Source organism: Numenius arquata, chromosome 4 (assembly GCF_964106895.1).
Source record: "Numenius arquata chromosome 4, bNumArq3.hap1.1, whole genome shotgun sequence".
NCBI classification, from domain to species: domain Eukaryota; kingdom Metazoa; phylum Chordata; class Aves; order Charadriiformes; family Scolopacidae; genus Numenius; species Numenius arquata.
The window spans coordinates 21,383,500-21,403,581 of NC_133579.1; the positions used below are offsets into that span (position 1 = coordinate 21,383,500).

Genomic DNA, 20,082 nt, shown 5'->3' on the forward strand with positions numbered 1-20,082 from the left:
GGGGTAAAAGCTTCCTCTGGATGTGGACAGGCATGCCCTTTGCCACTGCTGGTTTTTCACAGCTGCCCAGTAATACTCACCCTTACCTCTGGGGTTGCGCTCCTCACTCCACCTCAGGCCAGCTGAGTCCAGGTAGCCAGGTGAGGTTCCTTGCTAACCCATTTCACTGCAGCTCAGGCAGCTGGGTCACTCCAGGGAGAGGGGGGAGGGAGGTGACACATACATTGGTGCCTCTCCAATAATGGTAACTGCCGGCTGCTTCCTTCTCAAGCAGAGTATAGAATCATAGAATGGTTTTGGGTTGGAAGAGACCTTAAAGATCATTGAGTTCCAACTCCCCTGCCATGGGCAGGGACACCTCTCACTAGAGCAGGTTGCTCAAAGCCCCATCCAGCCTGGCCTTGAACACCTCCAGGGATGGGGCATCCACAACTTCTCTGGGCAACTTGTTGCAGTGTCTCACCACCCTCACAGTAAAGAATTTCTTCCTAATGTCTAATCTAAATCTCCCCTCTTTGTCACTTGAGGGTGTTCAGCATGCCTTAACCTACTGGGGACTTGCCCAGCATGTGGGTGCCTCTCACCTCTTCACCCGGCTCTGAGTCATGGCATCTGCTTAGGTCAGGAGGTTTCTAAATGTAGACAGGACCTGTTTATGTAGGTGGAAGGACTGGTGGGCTCTAACAGCCTTCATGGCTGCTGTCAGCTGGTCACCTGCCCAGACTGACCTTGTCGCAGTTATCTGTACATAGCAATGGGTAACACATGTCACTGTATGTTTGTCATCGTGCTTAGAGCAATCATGTCTCTCTATTTGGAGTAACTCTGAAAAGCTCAGTCTGTCTTCTGCAGGCATTTTCACATCTCCATATGAAGGGCGGTACCTGATCACCGCTGTGCTGGCCCCAGAGAGGGATGAGTATGTAGAAGCGGTGCTGTCCGTCTCCAACGCGAGCGTGGCTCAGCTCCACACAGCTGGGTACAGAAGGGAACTGCTGGAGTATCACAAACCCTACTCGGGGAAACGGACCTGTGGTGGTCCTGGGACGTTCCACCTTGTTCTTCATCTCAAAGCAGGAGATGAAGTAAACGTCGTCGTAACAGGAGGCAAACTGGCCTACACAGACTCTGATGAAATGTACTCCACATTTAGTGGAGTTCTCCTTTATCCTTCCATTTCTCATGTTTAGGTTTACCTTGAACAGGAGAGAAGGGTAAGATATTCAGAAGAAATTAAGTGTAATAAAATTCAAAGCTTTAATATATTCAGTTTATATATTTGATTTCAGTGATGGGTTTATAGTCTATACCGAGACCTTTTCCTTGTCCCCTTGTACCTCTAGTTCCAGAGGTAGCTACAAAGGAGATGTTTCTGTAGCTAAATTAACTCCTTCCCAAATTCAAGCAGAACAAATCTTAAACAACAAATATGTTCTCAATAGATACTTTTCCACTGTGCTCTCGCTATTCCTTATTAAATTGCCTTTGCAGTCTTCTCCCTAGTTTATCCCATCGTCCCCAGTGTATCAAAGTTTACATCTTTGCTGAAGTTTACAGTTGTGGTCAGCTATTTTCATGTTTTCAGTAAAGCAGGGGTGAGAAAGTGAGGTTGCATTGGATGTGGTTATCACCTCTTAGTCCTTGTGTTATTTAATAATATGTTGGGTCAAGTGCATTTGCATAAACAATTTGTTCAAAGCAATTGCTAACCATGGTGGTGGAAAGCCAAACGATACTTATCTGCATCAGTTTTCTTTTTTACTTTAAGGGCCAAACACAGTGCTAAGAGATGAGCGACTCATTCCAGTCAAATGGAAGCAGCTGTGATGGGACAAACTTACCTTCCCTCAGCTTCCCACCGGGCAGACACGAGTGTAAGGTGCAGTTGCTACTGCTGAAAGAATTTTTATTATTATTACAGTTATTTTCAATTCATGCAGTAAAAAAAGATGATCCATTACGCATGATGCTCTTGAGATGAAAGCTTGGTGCTTGAAATGAATAAAACAGGTCAGAAAAATCTAAATCATCTGTGCCTAGCTAGAAAAAATGGTCATTTTGAAGTTTAAAGAAAATTTTACAAAGTTTGTTTCTGGCACTCCTACAGTATTTGCATTAAAATGGAAGTTTTGTCTTTGTTGCATTGTAGAAAAGAAATCAGAGGAAAAGTCGTTGATATAGGAAGATAGTCTTATTAGCCAATACTGTCAACTGCATAACCCAGCTGTCTGCGCTACGTCTTCGTTGTAACAGCCTCCTGTGTCCGTGCTCTTCAGTGAGGTTTGTTCTAATATTCAGCATCTGCTTATATGGATGAAACAACTTTCTTAGCTGAAACAGATAAACACATTTGGGTCAACAGTATTTAATTTCTCTTTTTATACTAGCTTCTTCTCAGTAGAGGTAGCAAAAATGATGTTTGGCTCTTTCGAGTTGGCATTTTCATCTCTTTCATGGCTGAAAAAAAATCCAGCTGTGCTTTACTGAGAGCAGGACTATCCAGCTGTCGCCTATAGATTCTTATATAAACTGATCTTTTTTAATAGTCTATTCACGCTACATAGAGTTGTATTTATCACAGCAGTTTGTGTAGTAGATTTCCCTTCTTACAAAGCCCGAACAGCTGTTTATAGCCTCGGAACAAACAATTCCTTTAGGTGAAGGAAGAACTCCCTGTGCTCTGGGCAGCACAGCAAGGTTTAGCTGAAGCCCTTCCCATCTGAGGAGGTCAGATGAAGACTTACGCCTTTGTTGCTTAGTTTTGGAATAGATACTCCCCTAATAACCCTGTTTCCAGGCGATGAGATGGGGCCTTCCCACAACAAACTGTCACATCCTGGAAGTTGAGCTGCTTCTGAGAAAAGCAGATGGAACGAGCTCTCTCTCCACAGAGGAGCTCTGAGTCAGTCCCCGGGCAGCGGGGATCGCGCCGAGTTGTGAGCACAGGAAGGAAATTGCGAGTGGAGTCTTAAGACTTAAGTCTTAAGTACCTGGTTTAGGAAGATCCCTTGGCACCTGATTTTCAGCAATGAGGGTGTTACTGATAAGCAGAAGCCAGGACTGAATGGATTTTGTAGCAGGAAGGAAGGCTGTTTCTGTAAGAAACTACTAGTCAGTAGCCAAAGATGAACAGCCAACTTGCCCTTCACAGCTTGGTAAAGGAGCCACCCCCGTCTGATTTCCTGCACGTTTGTCTGGACCTGTGCTGGAGCGCGAGGCGTTAGCGTGCAGCGAGCAACCCCGTGCTTGTTCACGGAAAGGGGGGCTTGGTTTTCCTTTGTCCTAAATCAACAGCCCCTTTCTGTCCCATGCCTTTCTAGGTCTCAAAATTGAAGGCACAGACAGGAAAGATTGTTTTCTGTGTTTTCAAAAGCCAGTTACATCAACCACTTTTTTTTTTTATTTAAACATAATTTCTCATTCTGTATGAAAGCTGGAGAGGAACTTTTCCTTTTAGGATATTTTTCAGTCTCCTCAAGAAAGCTGTGTTCTCTAAGAAGTTGGCTCCAGACTACGTGTGACTCAAGTATTGTTAGATTATTGTTGCCTGTTCTAAAAATGACTCATGGAAACAAACAAAATGAGCTGAGTGCTTAGGGAGACCTAGCTGGCAAACACCACCTTTTTTTTTTTTTTCTTTTTTCTTTTTCCCCTCCAAGTGAGACATTTTTAAGAATCAGCAGTGCAAGTTCAGTGCTAGAGTTGCAAAAGTTGTATCATCTAATTCTTAACCTAACCACTCCGGTAGATTTTAAATCCAACCCACGCATCTTCACAAGCCTGGTTCTGCTAATGGGACAGGGCCATCTTCTACCAGAAAGTTTCTCCTTGTACTCAGGATCTGCTGCTGCCGAGACATGAGGTCTCATCCAAATGCAGCATAACTGGTATCTGTACACAGGTAGAAAGCATTCCCTGAACTATGTCACAGGAGGGCCCAACCTCAGTGATGTATTTTAAGGACACCTTTTAGAGCTTGTAGGGGTAGTTTCCCATCCACCATCTTTAGCAGTGCAGAGGTTAAAGCTATGACATTTGACAAGGAACCTCTGTCTTAGATTCCTGCCTTTGTTGAAGGAGACTTGACCTTTAATTTCTACTTCCTTGGTAATTACTGTAATCAGGGTAGGTGGCTTGGTTCCTCCTGATGAGGTTATTTTCCTGGAGCTTACAAAGTGGAGCATTCACCCAGCTGGGAAGACCACAATGCTGTAGCCCCTACATAGCAAAGGGAGAGGGGGAACCCGAGCTCCAGTCTCTGCTCCAGCATCTGCTTGGCTAAAACGTTCACTAAAGCAGTAGCTGGAAGAGACTGAAGCACAGACATGGTCATGGGCCTGCTGAGGCTTTGCTCTTACAGAACAGCCCAGTCTCACAGGAAGGAGCAAGATCCCTGCTCCAGAATACCCTGAAGCCACCAACCGAGCATTTATATCTTTCTTGAGAATCAGCAACAGAACGAGGAAATACCTGCACCGAAAGGAGCATTTCACACTGTGGTGTCATGATTTGACTACCCCATCCAGAGCATCCACAAGCTCAAATAGGAAGCATCTGTGAACCAAGAAAGCCTTAAAAAAAAAAAAAAAAATCCTGTAGGTGGGAGCTGTAAGGCAGGTGTTGCCGCCTGTTTCATAAATCACAGTGCTACTTTGTATGTGGCTTTATAGTGCAGGGTATGAGGATTGCCAGATTCTTAGGCAAAACAGTATCTGTTGTGCCAGGCGCTCCCATTTCAGAGCAAAACAGGAGGAAAACCAAGCCGTACCAGGTGAAGCTGTATAGAGGTGTGTATAGAGCCCCTTGGCCAGGCACAAGGCAGGGTGGTTGGTTTCTCAGGGACTGTCCAAATACCAACACCAGCAGAGTCCCCAGGGCAGCACCACACGTGAGACAGGTACGTTCCCGTGGCCAGGTTATTGGCAGCAGAACATCTGCAGACAGGCTGGCTCGTCAACAGCCAGAGACTCTGCTCTGGCCAGACACGGGAAGTCTATCCTACAGCAAAGATGGGGAAAGGCAACGATATAAATCAGTTGTATCCCCAGGAAAGCTTGGAGCAAAGCAGGAATGCCAGTTTTCACCACAAAGCGTGTAAAAAAACCTACCTCATTATTTTATTTTCCTATTAAAGCTTCAGAGACAGTGGAGACATTTCTATAGTGACCACTCAAAGCAGCGAGGATTTTCGGTGGCATTCCACCCTGTATCCTTTCAATGTACGCCAGGTTACTTGCAGCAATTTTGTGCGGTTCTGCTGAGGGACTCTCATCGGCCTGGTGACGCCAACCAGCCAGTCAAGAAAAATTACAAATAGTCGAGGAAATAGAGCGAGCTGCAAGTAGAAAGCATAGGAAAGCAACTTGAAACAAAATACCCATCACCTCCCAATGCAGCTTTAAAATGCACTGGGAATGCAAGGTGAAGGGCTCCCTAACTGCAACGAGGAGATTCCAGTTGGGACTGAATTGTTTCCTGAGGATACACTGTGCATTCAGAAGTGAGAGTTTTATCTGCTGAATAAGTAAGTCCTTGCGTTATGGCCCAGTAGCGGATATGGATCTATTTCACCGAAGCTATGAATGCATTTCCAGTCTCAGCGTGGAGCCGGGAGGAATGTACGCTCTGCTGAGACCCGGTCAGCAGGCAGGCTTTGGCTGCTGGTTGCTCCCAGATAATAATGGCACAGAGTTCAATGTGTCACCTTACCGGGATCACCCGGGGGCTGTGTCCTGTCATCACAAGACAGACTCGCACTCGAGCCAGCACCAACCCTCCTGCAACGTACCCTGCAGACTTGAGACAAGACGCAGAGGAACAGCTCTGCCAATTCTTTGTGCATGGGAGACTTCAAAGAACATCTTGTAACATGTTACTACAGAAGCAGGTTTTGGCATTTATCCATTTTGCTATCTTGATTGTAAAAAAAAAAAAAAACCACAAAAAAACCCCCCACATTAATTTTTCAGCAAAGAACAGCATATTTGAGAGTATGCTTTATGTGTGCGTGTGTATACATATATTCATGTCTAGAGCGAAAGAGCAATATCCAGGAACATGAAGAAAACTGTGTGATGGAAAACAACTGCAGATATGTCCAAATAAAGCCTACCTGTTGTGTGATGTCTTGATGCCCTTTGCTTTCCAGTGAACACAGCAGCACTGTAAGCCAAAATTGTTTGCTCTCTCTTCCCCCACCTCTAAAACTGCAGTTTCTGGCTTCTCAGTCGAGCTTACGTGGGTATTTTAAGTGTTTATTCAGTGTCAAGCTCTGTTCCATAGGCTTTGTGGTACACAGAAGTTCTGCCAAAAGTTCTTATCCATCTTAGTTGCTCATTCAGTGCCCTGATTCTTGGCAAACGGAATAGACCAAGAGTAGAGTATTTCAGTTGGGAGGTACCTACAACGATCTTTGAGTCCAACTGTCTGACCACCTCAGGGCTGCCCAAAAGCTAAAGGGTGCCAAAAGCTTAACGGCATTGCCCAAACACCTCTTGAACGCTGATTGACTTGGGGCATTAACCACCTCTCCAGGAAGCCTGTTCCACTGTTTGACCACACGCTCAAATGCTTCCTAATGTCCAGTCTAACCCTCCCCAGAGCAGCTTTGAACCATTCCCACACATCCTATCACCGTATCCCAGAGAGAAGAGGTCAGCACCTCCCTCTCCCCGTCCCCTCCTCAGAAAGCTGTAGAAAGCAATGAGGTCACCCCTCAGCCTCCTTTTCTCCAAACCAGACAAGCCCAAAGTCCTTACCTGCTCCTAATGGGACATTCCTTCCAGCCCTTTCACCAGCTTTGCTGCCCTCCTCTGGACGCATTCAAGGACCTTCACATCCCTCTTAAATGGTGGAGCCCAGAACCGCACACAACACTCAAGGTGAGGCCACACCAATGCTGAATACAGTGGGATAATCACCTCTATTGACGGGCGGATGACGCTGTGCTGGATGCACCACCCTTGTACTGCTTGCACTGGCAGCGACACACTGCACACGACAAACAAGCACCGAGACCTGGGTGTGAAGACGGGCAGTGAAGAGAGTGGGCTGTGAGGTGCCCTCGGTGGGAAGAGAAGGGAGCAGCGTGTGAGCAGGACCCCAGGGGGAACCCAACAGCAGCGGAGGGTCTGCTGCTGCGGCAGCAGATGGTAACGCTCGAGCAGCCTCTGGGCACGAGGACAGCGAGTGGCTGCTGGTGGCAGCACCACAAGTGACACGCTGCAGGAGGATCAAGAGGCAGAACATCGTTCACGCTTTCACACAGATCTGTCGTACTGTTACCTGTGACTGAAACGGCTGGATCTCCTAAGGCAGGCAGCTGCTGGTTAGTTGCATTGACCAAAACCAGCAAGAGACTAGGAAGAGTAAGTTTCTACTGGAAGCTTGAGGCCCCTTTTCCACGATGGTGTCACAGTAATTGCCTCAAGCAATTTAACAGCTGTTGTGGAAGACAATATTCTTTGCCTTGAAAGGAAAAAGTAAACTTGGATGGAATTAGGATAAAACTCCAAATTAGGGCAGATTCACAAGAGAGCTCAAACTATGCCGCTGCAAGATTTTCTTCAAGGCAGCTCGTGCATTGCCAAGTTGTGCATCTGATACCTGATATTCTGTATTACTACTGCACGTTTGCTTTTCGTTATAGTTACAGCCCAATATGGGTACTGCCACACAACACAAGTTTGATGACAGCAATTATTTATCAGTTGTACAAATACTCTGAAAGAAGTAAACCCAGTGTGAGAGAAAGCAAATGTATCATAGTCCTTAGGAGAACAACTTGAATTCTATGTAAAATACAAATACAGTTTAAATAAGCCCACAATTACTAAATTAGCAATTCCAGAATGGAATTCCCAAGTACGAAGTGAAGAAAAATTTTAGTTTAAGTTTGTTTATTGTGATAACATTGTTCTGAACATCAATAAACATTGCACTGAAGTGTGGGTTACTGTACCCAAGATAGTCCAGTCTTAACAAAAACCACTGTATTGGTATGATCACAGATTTGACAATTTTAAACACACTACCTTATTAGTGATTGAGTTGCTTAACAATCAAGTATTCCACATCTTTAACATAAAAATGAAATAAATGATTGAAGAGAGTTTTCCCACCCTCAAAATAAACCAACACTTTAACATTCATCTGGAAGTAATTAACACTGTAAAAAATATCCAAAACAATTCCATTCTATTCAGCAGAATTTAACTTTGGAAAGTAAAACTTCTTCAGGCAAAAGTGACACTTTAAAGGCATCACAGATTCACTATGTATTTTTGATGTTTCATTATGAATTTACGTTACAGTCATTTAAACAACTCTCATTCATTTGACAGCATTTTCTAGAAGACTTGTATGAAATATTAACATGAAATCTCATCTCTCTTGTCTTTACCATAAGTGGATTCAGAGTTTCCTTCAGAAGTTCCATAATGGAGTTGACAGAAGTGTTAAAACTTTTCCAGTTGAAAAAAAAAAAGCTTTAAAAGGAGCAGACTGATGACAGGAAGCCAAGGATACGTGATCCAAGATTGCACATGCAATTGTATACTCTTAGGGATGAGAGCCCAACCTTTTGAAGTACAAACATGCTTGGTACAGTTAAAAGGGAAAAAAAAAAAAATCAAGAAATATGTACCACTGAAGTGTCTGATCCTTAAATCATTATTGAAATGGGCAATGTCCAAGTCACTAACAAGTTTTGAATTGCAGTGTTCCATATTTATTCCCAGATAGGTATCGTTGACTCAGCCTTTGACACGGTTCCAACGCTAAGAGGATCTGCATCTTCAACAACACAGTCTTAACAGGGGTGTGCATGTGCCTACAGACACACACACTTAGAAGTTCCTCTTTCACAGAAAGAATGATTCAGCTTGTGCTAATTTTAAATAAGTATAGCACAACTTGTTCTCAAACATTAGTTTCAGGCCACTTCTCTTGACAAAGGTAGCAAAGGACAGGCTAGTGCATAATTCTTATTTACCCCACTTCATATTAATATTGCAGCACAAGCCCACAGTTTGATAGTAACGAGATGTGTTTTCTAGAGTCAGTAAAGTGCCCAGCAGCCCAAATTACATAGGTACATGACAGGTACAGTGCCCCCACAGTCTGTCCCTAAGGAGGGTTAACAACCAATCTGAATAGCTTGAAATACCAGCCCGATTTAGAAAAACAAAACAAAACCCCTGCCTGACTCATATCAGAAATACTCAAGAACACTTTTACATTCTATCAAAAAACAAATATCAAAAGTGTAGCTGTTACTGAGCAAAAAAGCAACATTTTTAACTAAGCAACTTTTTGGACATCCCTATAATGCAAAGTGACAGGTTAGCAGAATGAAGAGCTCTCTAACCACACAACTCCCATATTCTAATTCAAACCAGCTGAAATTATATGCATTTGGAGATATACCTGATGCTATTTTTTTCACACTGCTCATTTATTCAAGTCCCCTCCTTTAATTCCACAGCTAATCTTTGACAATCTGAAAAGATGAATGGAGGTGAAGAGAAAAAATCAACCAAGTAAAAAAGTCAACCAAGAAAGATACAGCCAGACCTTGGTAACAACCTGCCCTATTTGAAAACCCATCCCGGTTTCATGAAGTGAATAGTTGGGGTTTTTTTAGCAAACCTGTGTAATACCAGGGCCACTAGGAATAAGTTAAGCATGGTAAAGAGAATTTTGCCATCCACAAAGGATTGTTTTAGGAGAGGCAGCTTCACTCCCTTTATGTAAAATAGAATCTTTAGCTAGAATATTTCATCTTGTAATTAAAATACTTTATTGTGTTGGATTCTTATTTATTCATTTTAAAGTATTTAAGTGACTTAAAAGCTCAAATCCCATTGATATTCAAAGCACTTGGTGATCATGAAAATTTCAGTTTCTAATGAAATCTCTGGAATAAAAGGTAAGAAAAGGAAAAAAAAAAAGGAATTATGTTTGTAAGCTTCTGAGAGTTAAAAAAAAAAAAAAAGCAGCAAGAGCAACATATCCTTTGAGTTGAATCCTGTGAAATCCATGTAAACACTGAGCAGATTGGTGACAGGACCAAGAATTTGCTGCAACAGTCACGGAAAGTATTGTTCTCACTGTCCAAGAACAAGGATGCCTTTCAATTCACTTAGGTGCACGGCACACCCTGACAGATGGGTATGTTTTCTTTCCCACTCTCATACTACTGCTTTGAAACAGAGGTTCTAAGTTGATTTTGCTTGTCCCCACTCTTTCTATAATGTTTTATAAACACAGAAATACACTAGAGTTTTATAAGGGAGGAAAAAAAAGTAATTTCATTTATATAGTGATCTAAAAATTATCCCCCCAAGCAGTTCACCAATTGTCTAGTGTCAGCTGGTGCTACCTCAGCACTGTGGGTTAACACTACTCAGTCTGACAAAGGAAAGAAAATATTCCTGGGGTGGGGAGGCAAAATCCTCTAAATGGACTCTTTTGCAGGTAGTGAAACAAAGAGAGCTCCTTTCCTACATTCAGCCTAGGTAAACTGGAGCAGAAGGGCTGGCCCAAGCTGTTCCTGAGAAGAGCATCCCTGGTGCAGGCACCGCAGTAGGGAGCCATATAAATGCCTTCTAAAGATCACTCACATTTCCCTGCTCCCACTGGGAGCTGTGCACGGGGCAGAGCTCACCCTAGAGCCTGGTGGAAATTCTGGATGTTGCCCCTGGAAGGATCTTTAATGGCCCCAGGAACTTGCTTAAGGAGTGACAGAAAAGACTGTACCCAGAAAGCCCAGGATTCATGTTTAAATTGCTATAGTCCTTAAGCCCTCTGGGCTGGTGGAAGGATACATTCTCACCATAGATCTGTCTGAAGGAGGTTAAATGCACTAACTCAACCTAAAAAGCAGAACTACCTTTGCCCTCAAGTATTTTTGGAGAGAGAAATACTAGCTGCTTTTACAGCTGATAAATACTAGACTCGGAATGCAATTTGTTCGCAGGCTCTGATCTGAACCTGAGGAATGACCAGCATGATGTTTATGAATAACCCAAAACTTAAAAAAAAAAAAAAAAAAAAAAAAAGGTTTTATTCTGCTCTGCAGCATTTAACCATTCTCATACCTGGAATCTTACTATTGAGCTGCATTTCCTTCCAGCTACTGAACACCTGCAATATGGAATTCTGGAAAGACCTGCAGTAGACAATTAAAAAATTAAATACATAATTTTTTCAGTATTACAATTCCCTGAATATAATCTGTACATACGTTTTACTGGCCTACACAGGATACACACACATATGCATCATCTGTGTTCAAAACAGAAATAAAAATGCCAGCTCCCTAACTCTTACAGAAATGTTCAAGATTTTTCTCAATGGAGATTCAACATGACATAGTGCAGCCTGAAAACAACAAAAGCCATACAAGTATCTGAAGACAACTTTCATTTTAACAAGCTCATGAAATACTGTAAGCATTTCGTGTAAAAAAAGTAATAAGCAGAGTTAGTTTTGAGTGTGAGTTGTACAAGCACAGTCTTGTACGTGTGACAAAAGGCATATTTACATTTAAAGAGGGTTTTTATGTCTTCAGAGTCCGTCAGGCTAAGTAACGTCTACACATTTCCTGTACTTTAGCTAAGAAAGAGCACACTGGTCTTAAGTTTTGGCTCCTTTCAAAAATGGCCTAATTGCCCATCTGAACATTAGACCATTTTTCTTATTAATAGGTCTGACATTCTATTTGGCAGTTTCCATACGCTTTTTGGCTTCATTTTAGAAAATATACTATTAAGACTAATACGAAAAAAAAAAAAAATCTATGTTTACAATAAGGTCAGTATTGATGAAAATGCAAAGTCATAGTTTACTTCAGCATTTAGTTGCCCTGAAACACTTGGGTACCATGACCATCAATGACAGGCCAATCTCAAGTGCCTTAGAACAGGTATATAAAGACAAGCAATAAAGAAACAAACAAACAAAAAAATAAACCCTCCACAAAAAAAATAGACAGTAACTTTGCATTTTCTTTGTTTTAAACCAACGGAGTTAAAGTGATTTCTTTAGTAAGACTTATGGTACCAGTATATAAATTAGCATCTTTGTTAAGAAAGACATCTTCACATTTAAACTGAAGTTGAGTTGCTGAATACGAAATTCCATCTCTAAGCGAGAAGTATTTTTCAGGCCAGGTCATCCATGTTAAGGTCAGGAAGAGGCTCTCTCCAATAGCAAAAAGAGCTGAATTCTGGACATGGAAATGCAGAATTCCGTTCTTTATTAAGCAATGGGAACACATGTTCCACAAGCTCACTTAGTCTGTAATACCTATATTAAAAAAGAAGAAAGACCATTATTTAGTCTAGTCACTGTTCAACTGTAGCCAAAATGGAGCTTTAGAAGTCTAGACCAGAAAGCTTTAGCCAAATAAGCCATTACTACTGCAGAAGCAATTGCAATTTTATTTTGACAGTTTACTTTTCTTTTTGAAAAGTTTCAGTTAAGTATGCAAATCTGTAAGTCTCTGGCAAATAAGATTTTCACATGTTGTATGTAATAGGAGATCAAATCATGGTCACAACTGCAATTATTTTGTAATCTCATTCTTAAATACTTTCTTTAGCTGAAATAACAAAAATGATCTTACGAAGATTTGTTTCCCTTAGTCCGTTCTTGGATCAGTTCACCCTTTGGATTCACAGTAAATATTCTGCAGTCTGGAACTCCCACTTGCATGTAGGCATATACATCCTGCAAAAAGCATGAACAAAAGCACATGCTTGAACATTTCCTTATTGAACATGATACAATAAACAATTTCTTGAAGACTGTTCCAAAAAAGGTACAGTAAAACTGCCTCTTAAAAAAAAAATAAATCCCCTAAACAGCCAAAAAACAAAACAAAAAATTACCCAAACCCATACACACACCATAACAAAACATTCCTCCTGCCCCCAACCCCTTAATTCCTGTTCCCAAGCCTGGGACCACAAACACGCACAAAATCTATACCACACAATACCATTTCTTGTGAGAATATTCCTCTTAGAATACCCTCCCTCTCTCTCTCTAGCTCAATTATGATAGCATTGATCTACAGAGAAAATACAGGAACTATACAATAGGAAAAAGGGTTGAAGGCTGAGGAACACTGAAATAATATCCTTAGGTTATAAAGCTGTCAAAAATGCTGAAAAAAATATGTAAAGGTGGAACATATGTAATAAAATCCTGAGAATACTAACACACCTTTATAATCTTTTTATATAAGCAGTTCTTGTACCTCTTATTTAAGGTATCTGCATGTGGGTTTTCTTGACCAAACCCCTAAAAGCACCAGTGTCCCATTTCCTTATTCAAATTCAAACAGACACAAAAAGAAAAGCCCATTTCCTTTGCTTCCCAAGTATTTAATGCATTTTAACCCTTTAATTAGAAAGGGGCAGACTTACATTGGGCCTGTTTCCAAAAGCAGCATAGAAAGGCTGTTTACTGGGAGCAAACAAATTCTTGATATCATTCAAACACTCGATTTTGAACTTTTCAGGCTTCTTTTCTATTACTTCCCTAGAATAAAATTTCAACAGTCAAATTCTAAATCAGGATTTGATAGAGGGTATCCTCCTTTCCCCATTTATCTGATATTTACATTCCCATTGCTTCCTGTTGCTAGCATTGGTAGTTATATAGACATTGGTGAGTAGTTTTCTAAAACAATACAAGAGACAATAAAATGTTCTGTTTTCCAACATCCATAGTAAAAAATAGGTGAATAACCTACACCTATGTTAAGTAAATGGGATGAAATTCCCAGTTTTGAATACAGTTTGTGAACTGCTTTTATTGTAGATGACCACCTGAACCAGAAGACCAAATCAAGTACACAAAAGCATGTTAGAACTCCTGCCACTGACAGAGTGCAGAAGGCCTATTAGTGATCTTAATGGAAGCTGCTGTCATTGCTAGCCATGGAGCAAATTGCTTTTACTAAAAAATAAGCAAAACCAAAAAGATTTTTCCACTATTAGCTCTTCCCATCAAGAACAGGCAGACTGGCTGGTTCAAAAGATCGATGGAGTTGAGCCATAACTTAACTCCATATTGCTTTTGAAGTAGCCATGTATGGAGCACTCCCAATATCGCAAGATCACTTAGTATCATTTAGTCTACATTCCCCAGCTTTTTTTTCTTTTCCCTCTGTCTTGTGTAGTAGCACTGCACTACAATCCTTGCAGCTACACCTGAAAAGACAAAATTGTACTAGTATAAACAGAACCTAATAGTGATCAGTCACAGACTAGAGGAATGAAGAAAATGGAAAATGAGCTGCTGTGACTGATGCCACTTCTAACATGCCCCCAGAAACACTAGCATGCTGCAAGTGAAATTCGGACAAAACAAATAGCTTAGAGATGATCACTAGAGGGACATCAAGTCTCAGCAGCAAATCTACCACCCAGCGAACGTTTGGTTACAGCTATAACGATTAGCATGTCAAATCTTTATAATCTGCTTCTTTCTCTGAGATGGAGAAGAAACGGATGTATGAAACCCCACTGCTTACCTATGAAAGGCAGAAAACAAACTGCTGGGGGACAACATGAGAGGGCCCCTGGGGAGAATCGTTCCTTTGTCATTCACCCAGTGTAGGTATCCTCTGGTTATATCTGCCATCCCAATGGCACGGGCAGAACAGTACAGAAATTTGTAGCCGTTTCTAGAAAAGAATTACCAACTTAGTTCATATTCCTGCTAAAGGCTTTCTTCGCCAACATAAGTATATGGTTATAGCAATGTCCAGAGGCCCCAGTTTAGGTACTGACTTGTGGCAGTGTGCTGTACAAACACATAGGAAAAGACTGTTCCACTGGTAAAAAAAAAATCTGCAAGGCATATAATAGCTTAAATACATGATTCACTCAAAACTGAGAAACAGGAGGTACAAAAAGAACAGGGATCGCAATACTAAGGTGACACAATTAGATAGACTAGATTTTGTTTAAATAAGCGCCACATTGGTTTTATCCAGCTTCTTTCACCCCAGCTGTAGTGATAGCAATTACTTAAATTATCTGCATCACACAATATTGGATGCCAGATCTCCTCTCTTGCTGTTTGTATTTTTTAAGGTTGTTGTTGGAATTCGCAGCGCAGAGTGAAGGACGGATAACAAGAAGCATTCATCAAGCCCCTAAATTTTTCCTGCAGACTTTGTAGGTTCATCTGTTGTACAGACTTATAGACAGTTACTGCATGCATAAAAGGCTTAAGCATTTATGTGCATTTTCAAAGACTTGATTCAATTTGGCAAATAATTCCAAAACAACTCTTCTACGATGCACTGAATACAAAACCAAGTTCAAGTTATCTCCGATGGACTGCAAGGGGCCACAGATGAAATTTAGCCACAGTGTGAAGGCCAACAACAGATTCTAAGACCCCAAATATTTTGGGCGAAAGAAAGACTACTAAACTTAGAAACAAAGATAAAAGTTGATTATTTTAAGTGGATCATGAATTGTTGTAACAGTTGATCATCCTAAGATCCTCCTCAGTAGCAAGTATTATTTCTGGCATCACTTTTGAACTAAGCAAACACGTCACCACTGCTGCAAGGAGGAAGGCACATAGGCTGGCTCTGCAGGTTCTTTCAGGTCCCAAGGTGAGCACATTCAGTTGACTCACCCAGAGAGGGGAAGGGGAAACTGCTGTTGTGATTAATTACTTTTCTACTATTTCACTGAACTGCATCGGCTTATGTCAGCAGCACAACAAAGTGACAGAAAACTTGAGCCAAGCCAACAGCCTTCTTTTTGTGGCAGTGGCAAGTTGTTTATTGGGCTTGTTTCAGAACATGAAATCTATCCTAAGGAGCACTCACTTGAGTTTCGCAGCAAACACATCAAAACACAAAATATTTATCCATTGGAAGGAAACAATTTAGGTTTGAGTTTACACTGTACTGTATTTGTAATAGGCTTTGTGATCAACTTGAGTTAGTGGAAAAAAACATATGCTCGACTGTTTGAAAAACTATTGCTACTATGGTTCTCTTGTAGTCACAACAATATTACGCACTAAGAATTAAAATGCAGAATCAAACATTTGAGAAGAAAGAGAAATAGTGAAAGTGGGGGCTTTCATTCCTGTAAAAGTATATATCTGGGGAAGGAATTTAGTTTTGTTTGTGAATGACAGAAGTAGCTCACTTCCCAACATTTAGACCAACAAGTTGTACTAAACTGCGTAATTATTAACAACAATCCAATTACCTGCCGATTAATTCACAAATTCCAGAAAACCCTAATTGCTTCATAGATTACATACTCACTCATTTATGGAATGATATAGTTTTGCAATGCCCTGATGAGTCCAGTCCTTGCCAAACTGAGGGAGGATATGTCCTAAAGCGTCAGACCTAAAAGCAAAGAGATAGCTGATACCAAGTATACAAATTTGGTTAAAGATAACCACTAATGAACATACGATTTATAATGAGTATTTACGGAAGAAATATCTCTGCAGAAGGTCCTAATGATTTCAAAAGAGTAACTACTCCAGACAGAGCAATTAGCGGGGCCGTACAGCACAAGTCAGTTTCCAAGTTAACCTATGGCTGCTAAACCTAAAGAAGTCTAGCTGAAAGGGCAATAGTCACATGATAAATATTATCAACTTTGTATTAATCTTTTAAAAGACATTTTCTAGCTTGCTGTACATGCAAGCCCAAATCAAAATCAAAGCAACAAGTTTTTTTCATAAGTGTTAATGAACATTCTTTAAGTGTCTTCCTGAATCGAATTTCTTCATCTTATTTTGAAAAGGACAGGATCAATAAAGCAAGACAAAAAAAAAAAATCAAAGAAAAGAAAAAAACTCAATGATACTTACTTTGTTATTGTTCCATCAATGTCCGATATGATGATTTTATCATTCCAGTTCCAAAGATATATTGTTCCTTCACAACGGCAAGTCCCTTGATACTGGGTTGTAATACTAAATACGACATCATTAGGGCCATCTCTGAGCTTCAACTTTGCCTTTAGAATAAAACAAAATAATTGAAAATAAAAGTTTCCCTCATTATAAAGTTTTTTAGAATCATAAATGAGCTACAGAAAACGGCTCATATACTCTTCCTCATCTATTTTGATTAACTCATCAAAAAGTGAATCCTATGGTTTAACATTGACAGTTTTGCTGGCAAAGTCTATTTTGTAGCCTAGGTACATGTATTTCTCCATAAATCCTGTATTTGCTTACAGCAGCAGATAATCTGACTCTCTGCTACTTTAATTCTTGCTGTTACAGTAGACTTACAGTATTGACAAAAGGAACTCCCTGTTTGCTATAGTGAGAAATAGCATTTTCTACTTAGTGGGTGCCTTCCTCAGAATTCTTCCCTGATGAATGAAGATCGTACATTTAGGCAGTAGCAGAACTAACGTGTAAGTCAGGCGACAATGAATGAACTGCATACCAGTTTAAACGTACGTTAGTAGACTGTTCAGATCCCAGGATATCCAAATTGCAGAAGCCAATGCTGCCACTTTTTTGGCAACACATTAATACAGAAGTTTGATTATAGAACTTTGTAAAAAATTATCATTTTTTAATCCAAACACACATTCTTAAAAAACACAACAGAAAAAAATAATAAAAAATTCCCTGCAGCTGCCCACACTAGCACAAGAAAATACTTTACATTTCTTTTTAAATTTTAAATTTCCCCATTCTTTTCTTCTACTGCTAGAAAAGTAACCCCAAGATCATTTTTTACTTTGTGAAATGTACTTATATGTTGCTTCTAAAAAGCGGGAAAAGTGCAACTCTTCGAGCGGAATTACGAAGCATTCTATCTACAAGAAAGGCATGCCACTTACTATTTGGTCCGAAGACAGCCTAAGTGACTTCTTATAAGATGTAATGTTCCCATGGGTTGGATGCTCTACTGGGGCAGAATCTATTTTCAGGGATTCCTTCAACTCCTGTGATGCTTCATCACTAGAAGAATCATCTTCTGGAGGTCTAATATGACATCAACGAGAACAAATGTAAGCTACAGAAAAACCTTCTTTAATGGTGTAAGATTCCTATACAAGAGTCATTTCTGCTTGAGGATTTGCTACTCGTCTGATAGCCCAGATTAACAAAGTCCATGGTCTAGTGAATGCCCAGATAAAGCTAGTATGTGCCAATAAGCAAGTAAGACTTGTAAACACGCTAGTACTGGTGGAGCTCTAAACGTTACTATTACTAGCTGGCTCCACACACGATGGGTTTAGTAAAGACACAGTGTCAAGGGGTCACTAATACTGTATTGATGAATTAAGAAAACTGCACACGAAAAGGGATACTGAATGAGTAACGGGTTTGTTTTTTTTTTAAAAAAGCTGCCACAGTTACTACGTAATTTAGACGGTGGGTGATAAGTTAGTGGAGTAGCTCACCTTTTAAGGTTATTCAGACTTATTTTTCTGCTAATTAGAGATTTCAAGATTAAAAGCAGCATTTAATTTCTCTGAAGTATTCAATCACAATATATTTAGTTTTTTAAATCTTTAAGACAGCAACATTTACAAGTACCTTTGTAAAATCATGGGAGAATATGAAAAAGCATAAAAATTACCCAGACTTGTGCTAAATAAAAATTACCCAGTTTTGTGCTAAATACCGCTAGTTTTCAACCACAATCTTGGGCAACTTGTGCACTGTAGTTAATACTATTTTATTGTTTTAATTATTTAATGTTACAAAAAGTTGCACATGGTTTAAATTATTCATACAATATTAGGCTTTTACACACAAAAAAGAAAAAAAGAATGACAAACAATATCTCAGAAACAATACCACTATATTTACAGAGTAGTGGCCCATTGCTAGAGGTTACCATATATGTCTGTTGTTCTGTCAGTTATGTTACGATTTAAGAAGTAAACACAATAGGATTTAGGAAATAATGGTAGTGTATTTGTAGCTCCTACAATGTTTGCTGCTATATTATTTTACTGAATTGTTTGCTAAACACATCTGGTTCCTCTTCAGTAGCTTAGAGGAAAATGTTTCTTCCCACCGTACATTTCTACTGAATTTCTCATTTGAGGGGGGGCGGGGGGAAGACACTACTCAGTCCACAAAACAGTCTTCAGACAGGAACACACCTACTATTAACTTGCTCTTTTATAGTTGCTGGCAGTTCATTTGCTCTTTGCGTCTCAGTTTTCCCCTCTTTTGCTTCCGGTATCTAAAGCAACATGATAATAAAAAACATATTGATATCTTAAGCATTTTAAGCTGATCCAAGTGAATTCATAGTTCACACTTACATGAATAGCTATCAATATAGTACATAAAGTATATTAAGTCTCAGAATCGCTCATTCTGTAAATTATTTTTTTTATAAAACGGGGGTATTTTATACCCCTTTATAAAAGGGGTAATGGTTTTAAATTGGAAGAGGGGAGATTTAGATTAGATATTAGGAGGAAATTCTTTACTGTAAGGGTAGTGAAGCACTGGAACAGGTTGCCCAGGGAAGTTGCGGATGCCCCATCCCTGGAAGTGTTCAAGGCCAGGCTGGATGGGGCTTTGAGCAACCTGCTCTAGTGGAGGTGTCCCTGCCCATGGCAGGGGGGTTGGAACTCGATGATCTTTAAGGTCCCTTCCAACTCTAACCATTCTATGATTCTATGATTTAACAAAAGGATGCTTATGAAGAAATGATCCATTAAAGCTCTTTATTATTTCAGGGAACAAAACTGCATGCCAGAAGTTGAGAATTGCAAGTTTAATATCATGAATTTAGCATTAAAGGAGCTGTCAACCTCTAAGCTTGTAAAATACACTGGGAAGTAAATTTAAGCTTTCTAAACTTTGAGTATGTACCTTAATTTAGTCTAAAATTGGGTGTCTCAGCATAACATCTATTATGCGGCACAGCAGCTACTTATTTGTGTATATATTCCTAAAACATACTGCAGTGACTGAAGAGTAGCTCTGACAATCGCTTATGGCTTAGAAGAAAGAATTTTAATAATATTGTGTAACATCTGAATACAATAAAATTTGGTGAAGCCAGTAGTAACAGCAAATAAAGATGCA

At 40.2% G+C, this 20,082-nt stretch overlaps 2 protein-coding genes across 2 annotated transcripts in view; one reads left to right on the plus strand and one right to left on the minus strand.

The window, feature by feature from the left end:
* Positions 1 to 2,022, plus strand: part of EMILIN2 (elastin microfibril interfacer 2) — a 35,867-nt gene extending 33,845 nt beyond the window's left edge. The window contains exon 8 of the mRNA XM_074146577.1: positions 853 to 2,022. Coding sequence (XP_074002678.1) covers positions 853 to 1,190 — 338 coding nt within the window. The 3' untranslated portion in view covers positions 1,191 to 2,022. The remainder of the gene's footprint in view (positions 1 to 852) is intronic.
* Positions 2,023 to 12,164: 10,142 nt separating this feature from the next.
* LPIN2 (lipin 2) overlaps positions 12,165 to 20,082 on the minus strand; it is a 42,267-nt gene continuing 34,349 nt past the window's right edge. The window contains exons 13-20 of the mRNA XM_074146197.1: positions 19,143 to 19,225; positions 17,865 to 18,009; positions 16,873 to 17,021; positions 16,313 to 16,399; positions 14,546 to 14,698; positions 13,434 to 13,548; positions 12,629 to 12,732; positions 12,165 to 12,309 (exon numbers count right to left, since the gene is read on the minus strand). Coding sequence (XP_074002298.1) covers positions 12,165 to 12,309; positions 12,629 to 12,732; positions 13,434 to 13,548; positions 14,546 to 14,698; positions 16,313 to 16,399; positions 16,873 to 17,021; positions 17,865 to 18,009; positions 19,143 to 19,225 — 981 coding nt within the window. The remainder of the gene's footprint in view (positions 12,310 to 12,628; positions 12,733 to 13,433; positions 13,549 to 14,545; positions 14,699 to 16,312; positions 16,400 to 16,872; positions 17,022 to 17,864; positions 18,010 to 19,142; positions 19,226 to 20,082) is intronic.